At 44.8% G+C, this 25,850-nt stretch overlaps 1 protein-coding gene across 1 annotated transcript; it reads left to right on the forward strand.

The window, feature by feature from the left end:
- The first annotated feature begins 8,466 nt into the window (after positions 1 to 8,466).
- On the forward strand, positions 8,467 to 25,409 carry LOC147957677 (uncharacterized). The gene is made up of 2 exons (XM_087531813.1): positions 8,467 to 8,539; positions 24,796 to 25,409. Exons 1-2 carry the CDS (start codon positions 8,467 to 8,469, stop codon positions 25,407 to 25,409), a joined length of 687 nt encoding a protein of 228 aa, XP_087387939.1.
- The last annotated feature ends 441 nt before the right edge of the window (positions 25,410 to 25,850 follow it).

Here is a 25,850-nt window from a genome sequence, read left to right on the forward strand (position 1 = left end):
TCAGATAATCCTTGATGATATCCACTCGGGGACCTGTGGTCATCATGCGTCCTCTCGGACCATTGTGGCTAAAGCATACCGAGCGGGATTTTACTGGCCAAGAGCGAATGAAATGGCAAAAGAGATAGTCGACAAGTGTGAAGGGTGCCAGTTCTACTCCAACATGTCGCACAAGCCTGCATCAGCCCTGAAGACCATTCCACTCGTCTGGCCCTTCGCTGTTTGGGGACTGGACATGGTTGGCCCATTGAGAACAGGCAGGAGCGGTTTCACACATGTGCTTGTGGCAGTCGACAAATTTACCAAATGGATTGAAGCTAAGCCTATCAAGAATCTTGATGCTTGCACTGCTATCAGTTTCGTCAGAGAGTTAACATTCAGATATGGAGTCCCGCATAGCATCATCACCGACAATGGGTCAAACTTTGATTCAGACAAGTTCAGAGCTTTTTGCGCCTCTCAAGGCACACGAGTCGACTATGCATCGGTCGCCCACCCCCAGTCAAATGGACAAGCAGAAAGGGCAAATGGTCTGATTCTCAAAGGACTAAAGCCTCGGCTGATGCGTGATCTCAAGCACGCAGCAGGCGCTTGGGTCGACGAGCTTCCGTCGGTTCTGTGGGGATTGAGGATTACCCCGAATCGGTCGACTGGAAGAACTCCGTTCTTTCTGGTTTACGGAGCGGAAGCAGTCCTGCCGAGTGATCTACTTCACAATGCACCCCGAGTCGAGCTTTATACCGAAGATGAAGCAGAACAAGCCCGGAAAGACGCAGTCGACCTCCTGGAAGAAGAAAGAGAAATGGCTATGATCCGATCGACCATTTATCAGCAAGACTTGCGTCGATTCCATGCCAGAAATGTGAAGAGTCGAGCCTTCCAAGAAGGAGATTTGGTCCTCCGAGTGGATCAACAGAAACCACACAAGCTCGCTCCTACTTGGGAAGGTCCCTTCATCATCACCAGAGTCCTCCACAATGGAGCGTATCACCTTTACAATGTCGATCGCCAGATCGATGAGCCACGAGCTTGGAATGCAGAACTGCTCTGCCCCTTTCACACTTGAATTCTCACTCGGATGAGATGTAATAAGAAAAACTTCTGTAGTCTATTTATCAAAGACAAGAGTGTTACAAATTTTTCTATAATTGTTGTTGCTTTTGTTTGCGTGTGAAATCCCCCAGTGGGTGGCTTAGCTGCGAATCCGTTTCGCCTAAGTTTGTAAAAAAAATCCTACCGAGTGGCGAGCCAGACTCCCACTCGGAGGCTTAGCTGCAGCTCAGTGCTCGCCTAAGTGTTTAAAAATCCTACCAAGTGGCGAGCCAGACTCCCACTCGGAGGCTTAGCTGCAGCCCAGTGCTCGCCTAAATGTTTAAAAATCCTACCGAGTGGAGAGCAAACCTCCCACTCGGAGGCTTAGCTGCAGCCCAGTGCTCGCCTAAGTTTTTAAAAATCCTACCGAGTGGCGAGCCAGACTCCCACTCGGAGGCTTAGCTGCAGCTCAGTGCTCGCCTAAGTGTTTAAAAATCCTACCGAGTGGCGAGCTAGACTCCCACTCGAAGGCTTAGCTGCAGCCCAGTGCTCGCCTAAGTGTTTAAAAATCCTACCGAGTGGCGAGCCAGACTCCCACTCGGAGGCTTAGCTGCAGCCCAGTGCTCGCCTAAGTGTTTAAAAATCCTACCGAGTGGTGAGCCAGACTCCCACTCGGAGGCTTAGCTGCAGCCCAGTGCTCGCCTAAGTGTTTAAAAATCCTACCGGGTGGTGAGCCAAACTCCCACTCGGAGGCTTAGCTGCAGCCCAGTGCTCGCCTAAGTCTGAAAAAATCCTACCGAGTGGATAGCAGACCTCCCACCCGGGGGCTTAGCTGCAGTCCAGTACTCGCCTAAGTTTGAAAAAATCCTACCGAGTGGAGAGCAGACCTCCCACTCGGGGGCTTAGCTGCAGTCCAGTACTCGCCTAAGTTTTTAAAATCCTACCGAGTGGAGAGCAGACCTTCCACTCGGAGGCTTAGCTGCAGCCCAGTGCTCGCCTAAGTACGGAACACATCCCAATCCGCAAGGACGACGAGGTGCAAATCGACTGCTACCTTCTCCTTCGGAGTTGCACCACAAATACAAAGTTATTTCGAGTGAAGAACAAGTTCCACTCGATAGATAATTCATGAAGATATTCAACGATAAATCAAGTTCAGATAAGATCCAAAGGTTCTAGACCACAGATTAAAGTACTCGAGCCTCCAGCTCGACAGAGTTTAACGGTTACAAAATCCACTCGGCATTCCGAGGCAAATTTGAAGTGAAGCATAAAAGTTTTTATTCCTCATGTGGAGGACTGGAAGGGGCGACGAACTCGTCCAAGTCGATCCCGTCTGCAATGCGAGTGGCAGCAGCAATGAAAGTCTCCATGAAGTCTTGAAAGTTGTGCTTCCTGGTATTGGCAACTTGGATGGCGGCCAACTTTTCTTCTCGCGCCTCCTTGCAGTGGACGCGGACCAGAGACAGAGCGACGTCAGCGCCACATCTAGCAGAAGATTTCTTCCATTCTGCCACTCGACCTGGGACTTCATTCAGTCGAGTCATCAGGGACTCGAGGTCATTTTGAAGCGTCGTCCTAGGCCAGAGCGACGTGTCGATCCGTGACATTGCAACCTTCAACCGAGCAAGATAGTCAACAACGCCGGCAACACGAGATTCCAGTCGGAGCACGTTCATAGCAGCCTCGTCCTTCACTGGAGAATTGATGGGGTCCAAGTCTGTCTCCACTCGACTGGTCTCCTCTTCAAAGTTCTGGCAGAATTCTGTAAACACAATTCAAGGATAAGTCGGTGGCTCTATGCAGATTTGGTAACTGCAAGTCAGTCGGGCCAGAGTAATTACCCTCGAGCATGACGAATAGCTTCTTGGCAAGTCCACCGAGATAAGCCTCCAGATCGTTCCTCTTCCCCGCCAGTTCACTTGCCTTGTCATTCAGAGCTATATTGCCATTCTTCAGACGGCTAGCCTCTCGATTAGCCGCGTCGAGAGCAGTTTTCAGCCTGGAGTTTTCCTTTTCAAGAGTGCCGACTGAAGCCAGTTTTTCTTCAGCAAGCTTCGTTTTGTTCAGGGCCTCCTTCTGCGCTTCGGCAAGGTCTTGATCCTTCTTCTTCAGAGCCTCCTCCATTTTGTCTGCAAAACAGCAAGTGAGATCAACATCGAGGACGGCCAGAAAGAAAGGACAGTCGACAAAAGCTCACCAGCCATACCTTTTGCTTCGTCCCTCGCCTTCTGCAAGTTCTCCTGAGCAAGCTTCAAGGCAAGGTTCAGCTGGATCTGTTTGTTCTCCAACTCAGTGTAGCGAGCCACAAGTTCGCAAGATTTCTGCAAAAATCAGTCGACAGACATCCAAGATAAGTTGCTTACGAGTAACCAAGAGACAATGATGGTGTTTCTAAGACTACAGCCGAATCAAAAACATTCGACAGTAGTCTCGGGGACTACACCCAGTGGGTGCACTCAGCGTGCCCCCACTGGTTCGACCAAAAAAAATCGACTGCCCGCAGCCGACCGTGTACAGTTCCATTCGATATGGCCTGACCAGACTGAGTGAAGAAGTTCAGCTAAAGCAACACAATATAAAGACTACAGTCGACTGCCAGCAGTCCACCGTAGTCTCAGGGACTACACCCAGTGGGTGCACTTAGCGTGCCCCCACTCGTCAAAAAGATTAATAGACACACCCAGTGGGCGTACAGATATAAAGATCTTCGGAAAAGAGATTCTTCAGATAGCATATCCTAACAGAACAAGCGGTGAATCGACTGACTTGGACGTTGCTCTGAAGAGCTGAGCTCACGTCATAAGCTGCTTGGCTGGCTTCCCGAACCACCTTCACTTGCTCCATCATGATCCCCGCCTGGCGTGTAGCCTCTTTAGAGGCACCCACTTGGTCCTCAGGGACGTGGTGTGTGGAAAAAAGCGAAGGCGGATTTGCAGTCGACGTCAAAGGCCGGACACTCGTCAGAGGTTCAGCGAAGGTCACAGAAACCCGAGTGGTATCACCACCCTCCCGGACTGCGGCCTCAGGCGCCGGAGTAGTTTGTGGGGTCTTGCCATCCGGCGCCCTCCTGTCCCTTCGCGCCCTCAGCGGCACTTCGTCGTCATCATCAGGGAGGTCAATGACATGAGGAGGAGCTACAAGAAAAATCCAATCGACCGGAATTATAAGAAATCGTCAGTCGACTAAAAGCAGAGCATCAGTAATCGTACCGGGGTTGGAGGTAACAACGTCTTCCATCTCTTGATCATCGTCCTTGGCGGAGATCTCCGAGGTGGCAGCACTGCAAATTTCGAAAGTCAGTCAGCTTATTCAATGAGTCGACCAAGAGTCCGTTACGTTCGACAAAGGAAAACAAATTCTACTATTACCCAGAAATGGTGGGGACAGTCATCTTCATCTTGGGCAGAGCCTTGGGCAGCTTGGACGGCGTCGCGCGTGGGTGCTTGGGAGCTTTTTCTATCGGCGCTGGAGATCAGGTCCGAGGGTGCTTCGACGACTGCCCAACAGGGACAGTCGCCTTACCACGTTCCCGCGCAGGGTCGTGTGTAAGCTTGGATCGCCGTTCCGAGCGGGGAGGTTCGACTTCTTCCTCCTCCTCTTCACTGGAGTCGTCGTCGTCATCCCCCTCTCCTTCGCCATCAGATTCCCACTCTTCTCCCTCGTCTCCACTTTCGCCTCCACTCGCCTCTCCTTCCTCGGCCTGCTCCTGTGCTCCATTGGGTGTCGAGTACATCTCAGTAGTGGCCTAGAGGACAACAAACGAGACAAAAGTCAATCGACTGATCCAAAAAGAACAAATAAAGAAAGCAAGATCACAGTCGGAAACGCAAGGTCAGACCTTGTCCACTTCGTATGTTTGGTCGAGTGGAGGAATCCTCCTGGCTCCTCGGGGGTTGTCCTTGTTCCATGTGATACTCGACAGCCACCCTTCCAACATCTTGTCAATGACCTCCTCTGGGTGAATCCGAGTGGTGTCTTCGAGACCCGAGTACAGCCACGTCGGGTGGTCACGAGCCTGAAGCGGTTGGATGCGCCTCCGAAGGAAGACTTCCAACAAGTCCATGCTGGTCACACCCTCGCGGACAAGCTGAACCACTCGACCGACCAGCACCTTGACTTGCGCCTTTTCCTCCGGCGTCACTTTCAGAGAGGCAGGTTTTTGTGCTCGATTCAGAGAAAAAGGGGGAAGCCCAGTCGACTGTCCTGGGGTCACCTGGTCTTTACAGTAAAACCAAGTCGACTGCCACCCACGGACTGACTCGGGAAAAGTGATAGACGGAAAGGAACTTTTTCCCCTCATCTGGATCGCCAGACCCCCGCACAGCTGGATCACCTACGTCTGTTCGTCACTCGACTTGGCCTTCTTGACCGACTAAGAGCGGCAAGTGAAGATGTGCTTGAAGAGTCCCCAATGGGGGCGGCAACGCAAGAAGTTTTCACACAAGGAAATGAAAGCAGCAAGATACACAATAGAATTGGGAGTAAAGTGATGGAGCTGCACTCCGAAGAAGTTCAAGAAGCTCCGGAAAAAGGATGAGGAGGCAGAGAGAATCCACGATCGATATGGGTGGCGAGGAGGACGCACTCACCATCAAGAGGCTAGGGTTCGACTTCTTTCCCCGGGAGGCGCGCAGATTCGTGGGGAATGAATCCCTCCTCGACCAGATCATCGAGATCATCCTGCCGAATCACCGACGGCATCCAGTCGCCCTGGATCCAATCCTTGGGCAGAGCAGTCCTCGAGGAAGATCCGCCTCGAGCGGACTTCTTCCCCTTCCCCTGCACCGCCGCCTTCTTCGCGCGCTCCAGAGCCGACGTCTTCTCCTTCACCATCGTCACCGGCGAAGCTCGAACAGACCTACGACACCAAGGTGGGAGCGGAGGTGGTGGAGGATCTTGTGAAGGAAGGGGGAAAAGTGAAGGCGCACTGTTCGGGGGTCCCGAGCCGGCAGCTTATAAGAGGTCGCTTCCGAGTGGCTGACTGGTAGGCCCAGGCAATCCCGTCAAATCCCGCAACGGGCGCGCGCGTGGTACATGGTGAAAAAGGTGGCGCGGGGATCAAGGAGCTTCCGTCCTATCCCATCCGATTACTGCGGCCGCCCCCGTCCCGCGCGCTTCCCGAAATTCAAATCCCGCAAAATCCGCGGGCCGTAGAACAACTCGTCAAACAGAAGATCCCTTTCGCACCGTCACTCGGAACTTCACAAGTAAAGAAATTCACTTGACAAGAGGCCAAGAATGGATCAAGGCGACTGAAAGAAGTTGACGACGTCATCCCTGACAATTGATCCAAAACAAGACGTTCATATAACATGAAGAACTAGTCGAAAAGATCCCCAACTCCTTCCCCACTCGAACCTCGATCCATTCTAGGGCTAATGATGAAGCTATGTACCTAGGGTAGGGGCATGGACCTGTCCTAAGTACCTACCCAAGGACATCCCTAGAAGAAGTCACCTTTCAATCGACTTGGAGGTATCCCACTCGACGGATTCAAGACACTCGACCACGAAGCAATCACTCGACAAAATTCCAACCACTCGACTGCCAGGAGATCTAAAGTCACCCTGCACGCAAACGGTCGGTCATTAAGTAGCTTTTATGGTCATCATAGCACTTTATTAGGGGCGTTACCAGTAACCCCCAGTCTTAATGTACTTTAAACCTTGCATTACTGAGGGCTGGAGGGGCCTGGCGAACTCTATATAAGCCACCCCCCTCCTCAGTATCAAGGGTTGGCACCCCTGTTATTCATACACACATAATTCAGTCGACCGCCTCCGGGCACCGAGACGTAGGGCTGTTACTTCCTCCGAGAAGGGCCTGAACTCGTAATCCTCGTGTGCTTACAACTCCTCCATAGCTAAGATCTAGCCTCTCCATACATACCCCCCAACATCACTGTCAGAGTTAGAACCACGACAATCCTAATTAACTACTTTTTTGCGGGGGATCCTAATTAACTACTTGACCATTCACACTATAGTAAATTACTATATGCACCACAATTTCCTAGCATGTAACAGTATAGTAAGACTAAAAGATACTCGGTAATGGGGTTGACCATTCGAGCAACCAATTTCATCATAGGTTTCCAGATATCTAGAGACAACACGTGTATGCTAATATATCACAACTAAGCAACAGAATCAGGAGATGAATAATTTCAACAAAGAATGAATCTAAGAACAGACGAAGGTACAACACACTAACCTGATTTGCTAATTTTGTAGCACCATGTCTTGTTGGATGCTGGCCTCCTCATGACCAATCAATCGATGCGATGGTCTTACTAAAACTATATAAGAAGGAAATCATGGTGGCAAATGCAAAACCTAGGAAAGGAGATCAAGGAACCAAATTAAATTCTGAAAAAAATCGGACCTCGCAATGAAACCTTACAAGGGGGAGAGGAGTGCAGGAGGCTCAAAGATGGGACGATATTGGCTGATGGTGAAGCTGAGAGTCACATAGGGGTCATATCCATCGCCCGGAAACAGGAGCAAGGCAATTGTCGTAGTCATCGCTGTCGTGTCGCAAACAAGGTCACCAGATGCCCCAGCCGATGAGGCACCGCAGCGGCCAGCGGTTGGGTCGCCTCGAGGATCTGCTCCCGGATCCCAGCCGGCACGCCCTGACTATCAGCGACACCTCCTCGCCCACATGGATCCATTGACTGCTCATCTTCGCCGCTGATCATGGGAGTACGAGAAGAAATTAAAAAGGTTGGCGATTTTCTCTTTGGCTTTTTTACAATACGTGGTGGAGGACAGGGCGGTGGCGGCGGTGGCTGAGCAGATGGAAGGCAAGCAGCGGGGATGGCGATGACGCAAAAGCCACCCACGGACCTGAATAAACCAGAGTGTTCCGATTTTGCTACGGGAATAGTGGCCCTTACGACGTCAGCCCAGTCCGTCGCCCATTCTGGAGCGGAAGATGATCCGCGGCCCATGCGTGCATTGACCAAGGCATGTAATGGCAAGGAACGCCTAAAACAGCCGATCCAATGGCCAAAATCGCCAGTGCTTTTCCGCACCCATCCCGTGTTGAATCAGCAATAAGAACAGACACAGTGGAGGAGTGGAGATACATAGGGCATGAGCCTCCCCCGTCGTTGTAGTATGATTGTTTCAGGGCTACTATGTAACCAGACCATCAAATCAACTAATAACAGATCCCCTCGCACAAAAATACTTGCAGATTAACCAGATCCCAATTCCAAATCATCCAATGAGAGCATGAGGGGAGTGAGGCACGGGGAAGATGTGGTGGAATACTTTTGAGTACCAACTGGAACACGGGGCATCTGCACAATCGCTAATCAGATTGGCAAGAACCGGGTCAGGGCCGGAGGACGAGCGAGACGACGGGTTGGGTCAGGAGGAGGTGGGAAGGAGGGAGACCTTGCAGGTGGCGCGTTGAGGTCAGGCGATGGCGACGCTTCCTGGCTGCTACATCCGCCTCGTCGCTTCCAAATTGATGGACAAGCGGGACATGAACGGACGTACCCGCTAAGGATCTTCATGCTCGCCATGTATTCCTCCTTTTCTGCCGGACGGAGTGGTAGCGCGAGAGGGCTGGGAGGGGTCTCGGCCGCCACGGACATCTCTAGATCGCAAAGGAAGCGAGGCGACGCGGGTAGGGCGTCGGGCGAATGGAGATGGGTGGCGTTTGATGTTTTTCTCCTTGTGGTGTTTATTAGGGCTTCGTGCCAGATGGCCCAATTAACCACGGCCCCCCAATTTTGTCGCAGAAGTATCTGCCCACTCCAGTCGCGGGAAGTACTGCAGAAGACTTTCGTTGGACGGTCGAAAACACTGAAAATTATAAATCCGACGGCTATGGACGCTAATGCCCTGAGATGGCTGGATTAGTGCTCAGTTTTAATATATCTAAATGTGTTTCTTCAATAAGTGATGGATTAAAACCATATATTTTTTCAACAGGCGGTAAATTAAAACCATGTATTTCTTCAATAGGAGGTAAATTCTTAACATCTTCAGCTTTAATACCCTTTTCTTTCATGGATTTCTTTGCCTCTTGCATATCTTCAGGACTGAGAAATAGAACACCCCTTTTCTTCGGAGTTGGTTTAGGAATAGGCTCAGGGGCTGACTCAGGAAGTGTCTAATTATTTTCATTTGTCAACATATTATTCAATAAAATTTCAGCTTCATCCGGTGTTCTTTCCCTGAAAGCAGAACCAGCACAACTATCCAGGTAATCTCTGGAAGCATCGGTTAGTACATTATAAAAAATATCAAGTATTTCATTTTTCTTAAGAGGATAATCAGGCAAAGCATTAAGTAATTGGAGAAGCCTCCCCCAAGCTTGTGGGAGACTCTCTTCTTCAATTTGCACAAAATTATATATATCCCTTAAGGCAACTTGTTTATTATGAGCGGGAAAATATTTAACAGAGAAGTAATAAATCATATCCTGGGACTACGCACACAACCAAGATCAAGAGAGTTAAACCATATATTAGCATCACCCTTTAATGAGAATGGAAATATTTTAAGGATATAAAAGTAGCAAGTTCTCTCATCATTAGTGAACAGGGTAGCCATATCATTTAATTTAGTAAGATGTGCCACAACAGTTTCAGATTCATAGCCAAAGAAAGGATCAGATTCAACCAAAGTAATTATATCAGGATCAATAGAGAATTCATAATCCTTATCAGTAACAAAGATAGCTGAAGTAGCATAAGCAGGATCATATTTCATTCTAGCATTCAGAGTTTTTTGTTTAAGCTTAGCTAATAATTTCTTAAGATCACTTCTATCATTGCAACCAAGAAAGTATCTTTTAGTTTCTTCATCCATAACATAGCCCTCAGGCACAATAGGTAATTCATATTTATTAGGAGAGCCTTCATAATCACTTTCATCAGTATTATCAGTTTCAATACTTTCATTCTCTCTAGCCCTAGCAAGTTGTTCATCAAGAAATTCACCAAGTGGCACAATTGTATCAAGCATAGAAGTAGTTTCATCATAAGTATTATGCATAGCAGAAGTGGCATCATCAATAATATGCGACATACGAGAATCAATAGCAGAAGCAGGTTTAGGTGTCGCAAGCTTACTCAAAACAGAAGGTGAATCAAGTGTAGAGCTAGATGGCAGTTCCTTACCTCCCCTCATAGTTGAGGGATAAATCTTCGTTTTTGGATCTCTCAAGTTCTTCATAATGATAAGCAGATATAAATCCCAAGTGACTCAAAGAATAGAGCTATGCTCCCCGGCAACGGCGCTAGAAAATAGTCTTGATAACCCACAAGTATAGGGGATCGCAACAGTTTTCGAGGGTAGAGTATTCAACCCAAATTTATTGATTCGACACAAGGGGAGCCAAAGAATATTCTCAAGTATTAGCAGTTGAGTTGTCAATTCAACCACACCTAGAAACTTAATATCTGCAGCAAGGTATTTAGTAGCAAAATAATATGATAGTAGTGATAATGGTAGCAAAAGGTAACAATAGCAAAAGTAATGTTTTTAGTATTTTGTAGTGATTGTAACAATAGCAAAGGAAAAGTAAATAAGCGAAGAACAATATATGGAAAGCTCGTAGGCAATGGATCGGTGATAGAGAATTATGCCGGATGTGGTTCATCATGTAACAGTCATAACCTAGGGTGACACAGAACTAGCTCCAATTCATCAATGTAATGTAGGCATGTATTCCGAATATAGTCATACGTGCTTATGGAAAAGAACTTGCATGACATCTTTTTTCCTACCCTCCCATGGTAGCGGGGTCCTAGCAGAAACTAAGGGATATTAAGGCCTCCTTTTAATAGAGTACCGGACCAAAGCATTAACACAGAGTGAATACATGAACTCCTCAAACTACGGTCATCACCGGAAGTGGTCCCGATTATTGTCACTTCGGGGTTGCTGGATCATAACACATAGTAGGTGACTATAGACTTGCAAGATAGGATCAAGAACTCTCATATATTGATGAAAACATAATAGATTCAGATCTGAAATCATGGCACTCGGGCCCTAGTGACAAGCATTAAGCATAGCAAAGTCATAGCAACATCAATCTCAGAACATAGTGGATACTAGGGATCAAACCCTAACAAAACTAACTCAATTAGATGATAAATCTCATCCAACCCATCACCGTCCAGCAAGCCTACGATGGAATTACTCACACACGGCGGTGAGCATCATGAAATTGGAGATGGAGGATGGTTGATGATGACGATGGCGACGGATTCCCCTCTCCGGAGCCCCGAACGGACTCCAGATCAGCCCTCCCGAGAGAGTTTAGGGCTTGGCGGCGGCTCCGTATCGTAAAACGCGATGAATCTTTCTCTCTAATTTTTTCTCTCCAAACACGAATATATATAGTTGGAGTTGAGGTCGGAGGAGCTCCAGGGGGCCCACGAGGTAGGGGGCGCGCCCAGGGGGGCAGGCGCGCCCCCACCCTCGTAGCTAGGGTGTGGGCCCCCTGGTCTTGATCTTTTGCCAGTATTTTTTTTATTATTTCCAAAAATAATCTCCGTGAAGTTTCAGGTCATTCCGAGAACTTTTGTTTCTGCACATAAATAACACCATGGCAATTCTGCTGAAAACAACGTCAGTCCGGGTTAGTTCCATTCAAATCATGCAAGTTAGAGTCCAAAACTAGGGCAAAAGTGTTTGGAAAAGTAGATACGACGGAGACGTATCATCTTGCTTTGTGTTACATTTGATTGCTTTGTTATTTATTGTGTTCCCCCTCCATTACTTCTTTCCGGTAGACTCCGAGACCGTTGCCGATGTCCGTGTGTTCGACTACATTGAAGATGACCCCTCCTTCTTGCCAGAGCAACCAGGCAAGCCCCCCTTGATCACCAGATATCGCCTATTCTTCTCTCTACTGCTTGCATTAGAGTAGTGTAGGTGTAGCATGTTGCTGCTTTCGGTTAATCCTATTCTGCTGCATAGCCTGTCATTGTTACTATTGTTGATACCTTTACCTACAATCCTAAATGCTTAGTATATGATGCTAGTATTCCATTAGTGGCCCTACATTCTTGTCAGTCTGCCATGCTATACTATCGAGCCGTGATCACTCGGGAGGTGATCACGAGTATATAATTACATACATATTATATGATACATGTGGTGACTAAAGTCGGGTCGGCTCGTAGAGTACCCGTAAGTGATTCCGATGTGGGGGCTGAAAGGACAGGTGGCTCCATCCAGGTAGTGGTGGGCCTGAGTTCCCGACGGCCCCCAACTATTACTTTATGGCGGAGCGACAGGGCAGGTGGAGACCACCTAGGTGAGAGGTGGGCCTGGCCCTAGTCGGCGTCCGTGGTTAATTCAATTAACATACTTAACGAGATCTTGGTATTTGATCTAAGTCTGTCCATTAGCCTATATGCACTAACCAACTATGCGGGGACAGTTATGGGCACTCGACGTCGTGGTATCAACTGAAGCCTTCGTGACGTTAGTGACTGAGCGGCGCGCGCCAGATTGGACTAGAACGCCTGCTCTTGTATTAGGGAGGCTAGGTCTGTTTCCAGCCACCCTCACAACGTGCAGATGTGCAATGGGCGATGGGCCCAGACCCCTACGCCATAGGATTTAGATCGACGTGCTGACCTCTCTGTTTTGCCTAGGTAGGGCTGCGACGTGTTGATCTTCCGAGGCCGGGCATGACCTAGGAAAGTGTGTCTGGCCAAAGGGGATCGAGCGTGTTGGGAAATGTGGTGCACCCCTGCAGGGAAGTTTATCTATTCGAATAGTCATGTCCCTCGGTAAAAGGATGACCCCGGAGTTGTACCTTGACCTTATGACAACTAGAATCGGATACTTAATAAAATACACCCTTCCAAGTGCCAGATACAACCCGGTGATCGCTCTCTCACAGGGGCGACGAGGGGAGGATCGCCGGGTAGGATTATGCTATGCGATGATACTTGGTTAACTTACCATCTACTCCCTTCTACTGCTTCAAGATGGAGGCTGCCAGAAGCATAGTCTTCGATAGGACTAGCTATCCCCCTCTTATTCTGGCATTCTGCAGTTCAGTCCACATATACTACCCATTTCATTGATACCAATGCATAAGTAGTGTAGATCCTTGCTTGCGAGTACTTTGGATGAGTACTCACGGTTGCTTTTCTCCCCCTTTCCCCCCTTTTCCTTTCTTCTTGGATGTCGCAACCAGATGATGGAGTCCAGGAGCCAGAGGATCCCGAGGATGATTCTACATGGAGTTCGGCTTCGAGGAGTAGTTAGGAGGTTCCAGGCAGGAGGCCTTGCCTTTTCGATTGTTGCTACTTTTGTGGCAGCCTTCTTAAGGCAAACTTGTTTAACTTATGTTTGTACTCAGATATTATTGCTTCCACTGACTCTTGTGTATTCGAGCCCTTGAGGCCCCTGGCTTGTATTATAAAGCTTGTATTATTCTAATTTGTGTCTAGAGTTGTGTTGTGATATCTTCCCGTGAGTCCCTGATCTTGGTCGTACACATTTGCGTGCATGATTAGTGTACGGTCAAATCGGGGGCATCACAAAAATTCAAGGACAACCAAAAGCCTAAGCTTGGGATGCCCCGGAAGGCATCCCCTCTTTCGTCTTCGTCTATCAGTAACTTTACTTGAAGCTATATTTTTATTCACCACATGATATGTGTTTTGTTTGGAGCGTCTTGTATGATTTGAGTCTTTGCTTTTTAGTTTACCACAATCATCCTTGCTGTACACACCTTTTGGGAGAGACACACATGAATCGGAATTTATTAGAATACTCTATGTGCTTCACTTGTATCTTTTGAGCTAGATTTTGGTCTAGTGTTTCACTTATATCTTTTTAGAGCACGGTGGTGGTTTTATTTTATAGAAATTATTGATCTCTCATGCTTCACTTATATTATTTTGAGAGTCTTTTAGAACAGCATGACAATTTACTTTGGCTATAAAATTAGTCCTAATATGATGGGCATCCAAGATGGGTATAATAAAACTTCCATATAAAGTGCATTGAATACTATGAGAAGTTTGATTCCTTATGATTGTTTTGAGATATGAAGATGGTGATATTAGAGTCATGCTAGTTGAGTAGTTGTGAATTTGAGAGTTACTTGTGTTAAAGTTTATGATTCCCGTAGCATGCACGTATGGTGAACCGTTATGTGATGAAGTTGGAGCATGATTTATTTTTTGATTGTCTTCCTTATGAGTGGCGGTCGGGGACGAGCGATGTTCTTTTTCTACCAATCTATCCCTTAGGAGCACGCGCGTAGTACTTCATTTCGATAACTAATAGATTTTTGCAATAAGTATGTGAGTTCTTTATGACTAATGTTGAGTCCATGGATTATACGCACTCTCACCCTTCCACCATTGCTAGCCTCTCTAGTACCACACAACTTTTGCCGGTATCATAAAACCACCATTTACCTTCCTCAAAACAGCCACCATACCTACCTATTATGGCATTTGCATAGCCATTCCGAGATATATTGCCATGCAACTTTTCACCGTTCCGTTTATTATGACACACTTCATCATTGTCATATTGCTTTGCATGTTCATGTAGTTGACATCGTATTTGTGGAAAAGCCACCTTCATAATTCTTTTATATATGTCACTCTTGATTCATTGCACATCCCGGTACACCGCCGGAGGCATTCACATAGAGTCATATTTTGTTCTAAGTATCGAGTTGTAATTCTTGAGTTGCAAGTAAATAAAAGTGTGATGGTCATCATTATTAGAGCATTGTCCCATGTGAGGAAAGGATGATGGAGACTATGATTCCCCCCACAAGTCGGGACGAGACTACAGAAGAAAAAAAGAGGCCATAAAAAAGAGAGAAAGGCCCAAATAAAAAAATGAGAGAAAAAGAGAGATGGGGCAATGCTACTATCGTTTTTCCACACTTGTGCTTCAAAGTAGCACCATGATCTTCATGATAGAGAGTCTCCTATGTTGTCACTTTCATATACTAGTGGGAATCTTTCATTATAGAACTTGTCTTGTATATTCCAATGATGGGCTTCCTCAAAATGCCCTAGGTCTTCGTGAGCAAGCGAGTTGGATGCACACCCACTTAGTTTCTTTTTGATATTTCATACACTTATAGCTCCAGTGCATCCGTTGCATGGCAATCCCTACTCACTCACATTGATATCTATTGATGGACATCTCCATAGCTATCGATACGCCTAGTTGATGTGAGACTATCTTCTCCTTTTTGTCTCCTCCACAACCACCATTCTATTCCACCTATAGTGTTATGTCCATGGCTCACGCTCATGTATTGCGTGAAGATTGAAAAAGTTTGAGAATATCAAAAGTATGAAACAATTGCTTGGCTTGTCATCGGGGTTGTGCATGATTTAAATTTTTTATGTGATGAAGATAGAGCATAGTTAGACTATATGATTTTGTAGGGATAGCTTTCTTTGGTCATGTTATTTTGTGGCTTCTTTGAAAGATGTGACTTCTTTGAAAAATGTGACTTCTTTGAAAGAAATGTGAACACATTTTGAATGTCCACAGATTTAAAAAACATCACAAATTAGAAAAAAGAAGTCATGTATTCTAAAAAAGTTCATCGATTTTCAAAGAAGTTCACAAATTTGAAAAAAGTTCATCAATTTTGAACAAATGGTCATCAATTTTCAAAAAAGTTCACCGATTCCCTAAAAAATTTCATCGATTCTCTAAAACTTTTCATCAATTTGAAAAAAGTTCATCGATATTGAAAATAGTTCATCAACTTTAAAAAAAAGTTCATCAAGTTTGAAACAAATTTCATCAATTTTGTTTCAAAAGTCCACATATTTTAGAAAGAACCACGAATTAGAAAAAAATTCATCCATTTACAAAAGCTTCACAAAAATCTGAAGAAGTTCGTCGATTTTTAGAAAAGTTCAGAAAATCTGAAAAAGGTTCATTGATTTTGAACAAAAAGTTCAGCGATTCACAAAAATAGTTTATCAATTTTCAAAAAAGTTCACCGATTTAAAAAAATCACAAATTTAAAAGAAGTTCATCGATTTTGGAAAAAAGTTCATCAATATTGGAAAAGAGTTCACCGAATTTGAAAAAAGTTCATCAATATTGGAAAAAGAGTTTATCGAATTATAAAAAAGTTCATCAATATTGGAAAAAAGTTCATCGATTTAGAAAAAAGTTCATCAAATTAGAAAAAAATTCATCGAATTTGAAAAAAGTTCAACGATTTCGAAAAAGGTCATCCAATTCAAAAAAGTTCACCGAATTTGGAAAAAAGTTCATTGATTTTGAAAAATAGTACATTCAAGTGAACAAAATAAAAAAACACCGAACAAAACCGTTCCAAACAAAATGACTAATTTTAAAAAATAATCACGAATTGTAAAAAGTTCACGCATGTAGTAAAGGAAAAAAGAAACACAAAACGAGAAAAGAAAAGTAAAAAACCCTTTCCAAAAAATAACCCAGGATTCCGCGACCTTTACAAAGAATAAATAAAACAAAGGAAGTGTCTAGACACATCGAACGACTTGTTTTAGTGGATGGGGCGCTGCTCTTTGAACGTGGAGATCCTTCGCTCGAACCCCACCTCAAACAAACCATATTTTTTGCGTTGATTCAGTTTGAGACGGAAAAAAAATGAAAACGGGCCGGCCCAGCGCAGCAGGGGGGTGTGCGCCCGATTGCGCATAGTACTGTAACGGGCGCAGCGAGCGCCGTTTAGGATATGCCCGGTCGAGCAGCGCTGACTCACGCGGACACTAGCGGCCCAGCACCACGCGAGGCCGAGGCCCAGTGCGCAGGAAGAGTTTTTTTTTTTGAGAAATAGATATTAGGCCTACATTAAAATTTCGCGGCCACTATTTATCGCAAACTGGGAATTGTGAGATGTAGGGGTCCAACTCTGGTGTCCATCGGGATCGCAAGTTGAGCTAGCCACCAGACCCAAGTTCGTTTCATGTAAATAACTAGGGACGCTCCATACTTAAAACTACACGACTGGTTTTATTCGGGATTTTTTTTTCCTTTTTTTGTTTTATTTGGTTTCTTTTCTTCTCCGGTTTCATTTACTTTCTCCTGGTTTTTTCATTTGTTTCCTCAGTATTTTTTATTTTGTTTTTCCTTGGGTTTATTATGTTTCCTTTTCCTTTTCTTTTTTCTTTTCCTTTTTCTTTGTTTTTCATTCTACATTCTTATATACATGATCAATTTTTTTCAAACACTTGTTCAATATTTTATTTCATTGTTATTCTCCAATTTTTCATTTTTTATTTTTTATTCTCTATTTTGTTTCATTTTTTTTGTTTTTTCGTTTTTTCTTTGTTTCTTTTTGTTTGTCATTCTAGTTTTCTATATACATGTTCAAAATTTCTTAAAATACTTGTTTCGCATTTTTGAAATACTTGTTCAACATTTTTTATATACATGATAGACATTTTCTTTAAATACTTGTCCAATATTTTCCTTTCCTTTTGTTTTCCATTCTACATTTTCGTATACCCGATCAACATTTTTTAATAAGCGAGCAACATTTCTATATACTTGATCAACATTTTTATATAAGTGATCAACATTTTTTGTATACACATTCAACATTTTCCCAATGCTTATTCAATTTTTTTCAAATATTTGTTCAACATTTAATACTTATGTCAATATTTTTCAAATACATGTTCAACATTTCTCAAATACTTGTTCAACATTTTTAATACTTATTTAACATTTTTCATAAACTCTTTCGTGTGGGATCGATCTCACGATCAGCTGGTTGGGACGCAACAACATTGCCACTACGCTAGAAGCAAGTTCGTGCTCAATAAGCAGGCCGCGAACTACTAGAAGGAGAAAAGTAGGATTTTTTTTGTTTTTCTTCTGATTCACCATTTTTTTCATTTTCATTTCCTTTTTCTTCTCCGATATTTTTCATTTTTCCATTTTTTTCCATTTTCCATTTTCTTTGGTTTTTTTGTTTCCCTTTTGTTTTCATTCTACATTCTTATATACATGGTCAACATTTTTCAAATACTTTTTCAACATTTTTCAAATAAATGATCATTTTTTTCAAATACTTGTTCAACATGTTTTCAAATACTTTGTTCAACATTTTTTCAAATGCTTGTTCAAAAATTTTCAAATAATTTCTCAACATTTTTTATATATGTGATCAACATTTTTTCAAATACTTTGTTCAAAATCTTTTCAAATACTTGTTCAACATTTTTTTGAATACTTGTTCAACATTTCTCAAATACTCGTTCAACATTTCTCAAATACTCGTTCAACATTTTAAAATACCTTTTCAACATTTTTCATATACCCGTTCAACATTTTTAGTACTTATTCAACATTTTTTCAAATACGTGTTCAATATTTTATACACTTCTTAATACTTGTTCAAAAAAATTCAGATTCTCATCCAACATTTTTTAATCCCTATTCAGTATTTTTCAAATGTGTTTTTGAGGAGTGTTTTTGTAATATATGTATTCAAAATATTTTAAAGTATAAATAAAAGTAAAAAAGAAAAAATGTGAAAAAACAAAACAGGAAACAGGAAGCTGCTTACCCATGCATGTGGGCCTGCCCAGATGCTCGCTGGCTTCAGCGAGCCGGAACGCTCGATTCGCTGAACGCAAGAAATAACGATGCCTTTAAAATTTGGGGCCCCTAAAATTTATGGGCCCTGTGCGGGCTGCACCTTTTGTACGCCTATGGGCCCGGCTTGGTGCTAGGCTCGAGGATGCAGCAAAGTTATTTATCAAATCTCATGCAACTTTGAACATTGCCACGTGCTAGATCGATGTATTGCCGGCTCGTGAAAAGCCTGACCCAAAATGATCTCTCTAGTCCAAGGCAAATTAGTAGAGGCCCAGCGTTCGAGCTTGTATATCGGTGGTAACACCACATCACACAACAGTAGTAGGTAATAGGAGGGAGCTTGGCAATGGACCTCCGCAGTCATGGATAACCTTCATGGAGAATCGTCTACTTCACATGATTGGACAAGTACATATGCATCTAATAGACAGTAAGATCAAGTCTTATAGATCATGCGATTCAACGCTAGGATTGGTAACAAATTAAGCCACTACCCTTACTCGTGTTCAAAGGTATATGTTGTTGTGATCCTGCTTTTTCCTATTTATACTTTGTTTTATTGAATCCGGGAAATCAGCGAGGCATCCAACATCCATTGGCACGCTTTCAATCAGTGACACCCATGACTTTAATCTCAGAATTTTTTTGTTTGCCATTTATATAGTTATGGATAGATGGTCACATCCAAGTAAATGTGAACACCATGAACGAGCCCAATGGCAATAAGTGGAGAGATAAGTGATTCTATAAGGTAGGCTAAATCCTTATAAACCAATAAGCGATGATAAAGTTGCATTAACAAATAATATATGATAACAAATTCTTGCTTCTGTATTATGGTAATGTTGTCGTTCTTCCACACTATCGAGACATAATTGATCAGGATTATCAGCAGTCTCATTCCTCAATATTTTATATTCATAACCGCTTATGAGATTCAATGCACCGGTTTGCTCATTTGCTTGCCTTTATCTTCCCACAAGTAGATAAATGTTTTTCTCAAGTAACATGTTTGCAAGAAAAGGAGCGAGATCACCTTAACGTTGGAGTAATTAAGCAACACTTCACTTGTGACCGTGTTTTGAAGCTACCCCAAGGCTCCGAACTACAGCTGCAACCTACATATATTATACAAAACAGAATAAAAACAAATCAGGTTGACATAAAAAACACCACAAATTCCTACATAACTAAATACGTAATCCGCACTAACATATTTTTTTAAAACCTACATAGTTAGGCTTATGAGATAATTTATCCCCAATAATACATTATACCTACGTGGGGCAGTGATCCACCTAGCATTCCACTAGATTTATTTCACTTGGAAACCTTTTCATACGGTGTGTTTGCTTCGTTTCTTTCTATCTACACAAATCCAGTTTCAGTCCTCCTTCTTTCCACCCACACCAAAAGCATCCTGTGAGGAGGAGGGTCACATCCATAATTCTCTACATTGACATGCTTATCTGTTTATTCATGCTTCTCATTCGGTATCTATTGGTTCTCTAATCGTAACACCCAGAATGTTGTTCATACGAGTTAAAACTTCTAGAGGCAAAACGTAAAAAAGTTAGGGTTCATGAAATAAAATTGAGGCACAAATAAACTGATTCTAGTTTGTGCATATGCTCACAACAATCATTGAATAACATATAGTATCAAAAAGAGAGGGAAATAATTGGATTAGTATGAGAGTGTTTGTGCCAAAATCCTACATGGCCAATACCATTGAGCTAACATGTTCTCTCCCTACATCCTTCAATCAGATAATAGCATCAAACACCAAAGTGCCATGGTTAATTACTAAAAGTCCCAATGTTTCGGGTGCAAAGAACACTGCCGCCGGTGTGGGGGAGATGAGACGATATGGAGCACCAGCCGCCACTACTTCATGGCTCGAGGCGATGACTCCCAGCTCGAGAAGAAGGAAACAAACACCTCTGAAGGGGTCCCTCCTGCCACCATCCCCTACAATCCACTCTCGATTTCCTTTTAGATGTAGAGATTATGGGCTTAGGATAAGCATGGGGCCACCACATGTCAGCCACCACGTGGCGCAGATGAAGTCCAGTGTAGATGTTGTTGGGGCAGGGATCCACCTAGCATTCCACTGCATATATTTCATTTGGAAACCTTTTCATATTGTGTGCTTGCTTCATTTCTTCCTACACGAATCCAGTTTCAGTCCTCCTTCTCTCTGTACACACCAAAAGCTTCCTTTTAGGAGGAGGATCACATCCATTATTGTCTACATTGACATGCTTATCTATTGTACATGTTTCTCATTTATCATCTACTAGTTCTCTAATCGTAACACCCACAAAGTTGGTCATACGAGTTAAATCTTGTAGAGGCAAAACATAAAAAAGGTTAGGGTTCATAAAAATAAAATTGAGGCACAAATAAGCTAATTATAGTTTGGCCATATGCTCACGACAATCATTGAATAACATATAGTATAGAAAACGATAGGGAAATAATTGAATTAGTATGAGAGTAGCTGCGCCAAAATCCTCCATGACCAATACCATCGAGCTAGTATGTTCTCTCCCTACCTCCTCCAATCAGATAATAGCATAAAACACCAAAATGCCACAGTTAATTACTAAAAGTCTCAATCTTTCGAGCGCAAAGAGCAACGCTACTGATGTGGGGGGGAGAGGGGACGATATGGAGCACCAGCCGCCACTACATCACGGCTCGATGATGGTCGCCCCGCTCGAAAAGAGGGAAACAAACACCTCTCGAGGGCCCCCTCCTGCCAATATACCCTACAATCCACTCTTGGCTTCCTTTAAGATGTAGAGAGAGAAATGGGGAGACATGGGAGAGATCATGCACAAGTATAGGAAAAGCAAGGGGCGGCCACATGTAAGCCACCATGTGGCGAAGACAAGGTCCAGTGTAGATGTTGTTGCGGTGGCGTGTGTGTGTGTGTGTGTGTGGGCAGGGGGGTAATGTTGTTGGCTGGGGAGGTGTCGGGGGAGTGGTGAAGGGCACGGGGAAGGTGGCATGCCATCTGAGAGAAGAGAAAATGACAAGGGAAGGTCATGCTGGCTTGTCAAGGTGTTGGGAAGAGGTTGACCATGGAGAATGACGTGAGACAGGAGGAGAGGTGGCAGCAACCAGGCGCTAGATTTTGAGAAGAGAAGAATGCGGAGAGAAGAAAAAAGGAGGTGGAGAAGCGCGAGGCTCGAGGATAGGAGGGGATTGGTAACTACGTTTTATTACTTGGGTCATGCACACAACATTTTCACCCAGTAAAACAGAACCAAACTCATCTCATTTCATGGACCAATGCTTAGCGAGACCAACTGCCATTCACCCGTGAACCTTCTCCGAACGTGTCAAAAGAATTAACAACTGACCGAATGCCAACAACCAAAAGCGTACACGAGTAAATTAGTCAGACAACAAGAAAGGGCAGTGCACAAATGCTGTCAAAATGCGACTACTCTAGCATCTTAGGAATGAGTAATGTTTTTTGGGAAGGAACCAATGCATAATTGTACTTTTTGTACTCATCCAACAACCTTTTTCCCCACGGTTGTGCACCCGCATACACTATTGCTTGATATTTACCCGAGTATGCCCACGCTTGGCTTAAAACTCTCTCCATAAATGTGCTGCACGAAACACCGATTTCTGCTACTATCATTTGAATAGTCCACAAATAAGAGGATGGGGGGAGGGTGCTAGCTAGCGAGATGGAGAGACAAGAGAAGGACAAAATAATAGTGTGTGAGGAACATTATGGGATAAGAGGCACCAAGAATGAGAGGGTGGGTGGAATACATTATGAAACATCATGCTTTGATGGTAGTCCCATATGAAGTTGTTGTTCATTACAATGCTATAGTCAACTTCATCCCCTCGAGCCTTTATCAGCAAGGATACCATCACTAACCTTGCAATTCTAACGTTGCCATCTACACTGTCAGGAGTAGTGATGGCCTAGATCAAATCGGCTTCCACTACCACAAAATTGGATACAAGTGCCCATTTTTCCAGTAGTGTGTGTTGAACAAAGAGAAGCCCACTAGTGATTTAGCTAGAGCTAGTGAGCACTTGCCTTGATCTTGCAGGAACGTAGTAGAGTTGTGTAGAAGGTGGACTTGCGGGTTGTTACCACTACTTGTATTATCTTGCGTTATCACAAGGTAAAAATAACCAGGAACAATAGGAGGTCCTGACCTATTCAGGGCTGGACCTATGTTTTGGGAGGCCTTAGGCGAACTCGACGACATGGGCCCCTATGTCCTAAGACCATATATATGTATGTGTGTGTGTGTGTGTGTGTGTGTGTGTGTGTGTGTTACATAAACATATATACATATTAGGAGTAACTTTCAACCCCACATCTTTAGTTTAAGATTTGACTATAATAATTGGTGGACAATGCCATATTACGACAACAATACTAAAAAGATAGCAAAATGAAACTAACATGACATGATTACCTCAAATAAGAACCAAATTTGACTAACTCCATCGACAACAATAATACTTCAGTGCTTCAGAAAAAGTTTCTTCGGGCGTTTGCAAAGTCATTGAGGGCACAATCAAGATCAACATTGTCCAAGATATCCTTCTCAATGCAGCACATAGCCAAGCCATTCAATCTATCTTGCAACATAGTTGATCGCAAATATTTTTTCACTAGTTTCAGTTTGGAGAAACTTCTTTCAGCTGAGGCTACAGTGACATGCACTGTTAAGAGGATCCCACAGGCCACACAGACATTTGGAATCGGTAGCTATCTGATGGGCCTAGCCCATCTCGTTTCTTTTTCTTTCATAAAAAATTTCCACCTATTTTTCACTGGGCTATACTATATATGTATACTACATCATGGACCCCCTCCGGCCCGGGCCTTGGGCTGCCGCCCCTCCAGCCATATACCAGGGCCGGCTCTGGACCTATTTAGAAACACGGCATGTTATTCAGAAATAAATGATTGTTTTGTTGCATGGGGAGGGTTTTTGCTTTGTCCAAAATGCACATTTTAATCTTCCTAGGGATCTCTAGGTTTTGTTGCATGGGGAGGGTTTTTGCTTTGTCCATTGTATACGTTGATGTCAATTCTTGTGCTTTATCTTGTGGGCCCAACCACTGACCCTTCATATCTTCGGTTTTTTATTCCCCCACTTTCAAAGCACCAACTCCAAAATTGTTCCACTGAGCTCAAGTTTGTGTGCTTCAATCTAACTTATCAAAGCCAGACCTACACGAAGAGAGCTTGGGCGTTCAAATTAAAGCAATCGCAAAGTTATTTTAAAACTGGTCATCTGCCTTCCTCATGAATTTTTCAGTGAAAACAACAACAAATTTACAAGATAGCAAAAGGACATGTTGAAAGGGGAAAACACAACACACCCAGAATTAGGAGTTTAATTGAAGTCCGGGACAAGCTAAGGAGAGAATTTGTGACACGCAGGTGCAGGGGTACCAAGCCCCTCACACGTGTTTTTTCTTTTGGTTTCCGATTTTCAACATTGCATATCTTTGGAATGAAAATTCCAAATTAATTTCTGTTTTCATACTCACGTTTCTCGTAAAGAGGGTTTTCAAATAAAAATCTAATTTGAATACTTTTTTAAAAAAGTTCTATAAAGTTCCAAAACTTAGTATAAGCGACCGATAAAATCACAACTTTAGCACCTACGGCTGAAAAAATCCGTTTAAAGTCTCAACTCAGAAACTTGATATGAGTGACCGATAAAATTGTAAGTTTCAGATACAAAATCGCACATCTCAAAAATTAAAACTTAAAATTTATTGTGCCTTTATACAGGATTCAACTGCTTTACGAATCACGAGAGAATCGAGCAGCCAGACAGGACTGGGTAGGTTCACGCTCCTGCATCTGAGTGCCCTGCGACAAGCTAGCCTGCCCTGCCCATTTTGTCAGTTAGAGCATCTCCAACGGCCGCGCGAAACGACGTGCGCGTGCAGTAAACACAGCTTTTAGCGCGCGCGGGGCGTTTTGCCGCGCTCCAGCGGCGGCGGGAAAATCACGCGCGCGGGAACCGCTTGCGCGCGCGCGAAAAGGCGCCAGCTCGCGCGCCATTTTTTGCGCACCGCTTCCGGCGCGCCTATAAAGTGCGGCGCGCACCACGCGCCTCTCCACGCCTCCTTTTCTCCTCTTCCTCTCTTTCTCTGCCACGCGCCGCTCCAGCGCCCCGCCACCGCCGCGCCGCCATACCGCCGCGCCGCCGAGGAGCGTCCGGCTACCGTGACGTCCGCCTGCGCCCCAACGGCGGCTACTACACGGAGATACGCTCCGGCGATCTCCGGCTCGGCCTCGGCAAGTACGGGACGGCGCGCGAGGCCGGCCACGCGTACGACGCGGCGGCACGGCGCCTAGGCCGGCCGCGCGGCCAGATGAACTTCCAGGATGTCTACACGCTCCAGCAAGCGCTCGACCGTGCCCCGCCGCCGCGTCTGAACACGGCACAAGACCGTGCGGAGCACGCCGAGCGGCAGCGCCGCCTCCTCGTCGCCCAGGAGGACGAGCGGGTCATGGCGGAGTGGCGCCACCGCCACCCGGAGGACGTCGCCTACGAGCAGGCCTATTGGGCAAGGCGTCGCGAGGAGGACACGCGAAGGCGCCGCGAGGCGCGGTTGGACAGGCGTCGGCGCAAGGCGTTGGCGAACGCGCAGTCCGATCTTGTTGCAGCAGGTGGGCAGTCGTTCTTCACGCCGAACAATGATCGGTGGTTGGACATCTGGCTAGATACCTCGGACGACACCGCCGAGGAGGATAATGGTGATGATAGCGACTTAGAGTAGTTTTTTATGTAATCTATCTCGTTTTTTTATCGTTTGTCGTTTTTAATTATTATGCAATCTATGTTTCGAATGTAAAATACCTTTGTATCGTTTTAAATCTATGCAATCTATCTATTTTTCAATGCCTACATTTAGCCTAAAACCAGCCGATGCGCACGTAATATATGTGTTTTTTGCGCGCGGCGCGACCGGCGCATGTTGGAGATGCTCTTAGGCGATCCATCATGGCATGGACCGTCTCCATAGTGGATTCCGTTTGAGTCCTGGGGAGGACGTGGACGTACATTCGTCGCCCCGGCCGCCGTGCCCCCGGCCATCCGGCACGTACCCCCGATCGTAGCACGTTACAACGACCGATCACCGCATAGCCAGAGTCAGCTAGCGCCTCCCCCGGTTGAACTCCATCGACGCCGTCGTGCATGCCGTCACCCCCCGCCCCGT

Source organism: Triticum urartu, chromosome 7A, assembly GCF_056163025.1.
Source record: "Triticum urartu cultivar PI428250 chromosome 7A, HENAU_Tu73, whole genome shotgun sequence".
NCBI lineage: Eukaryota > Viridiplantae > Streptophyta > Magnoliopsida > Poales > Poaceae > Triticum > Triticum urartu.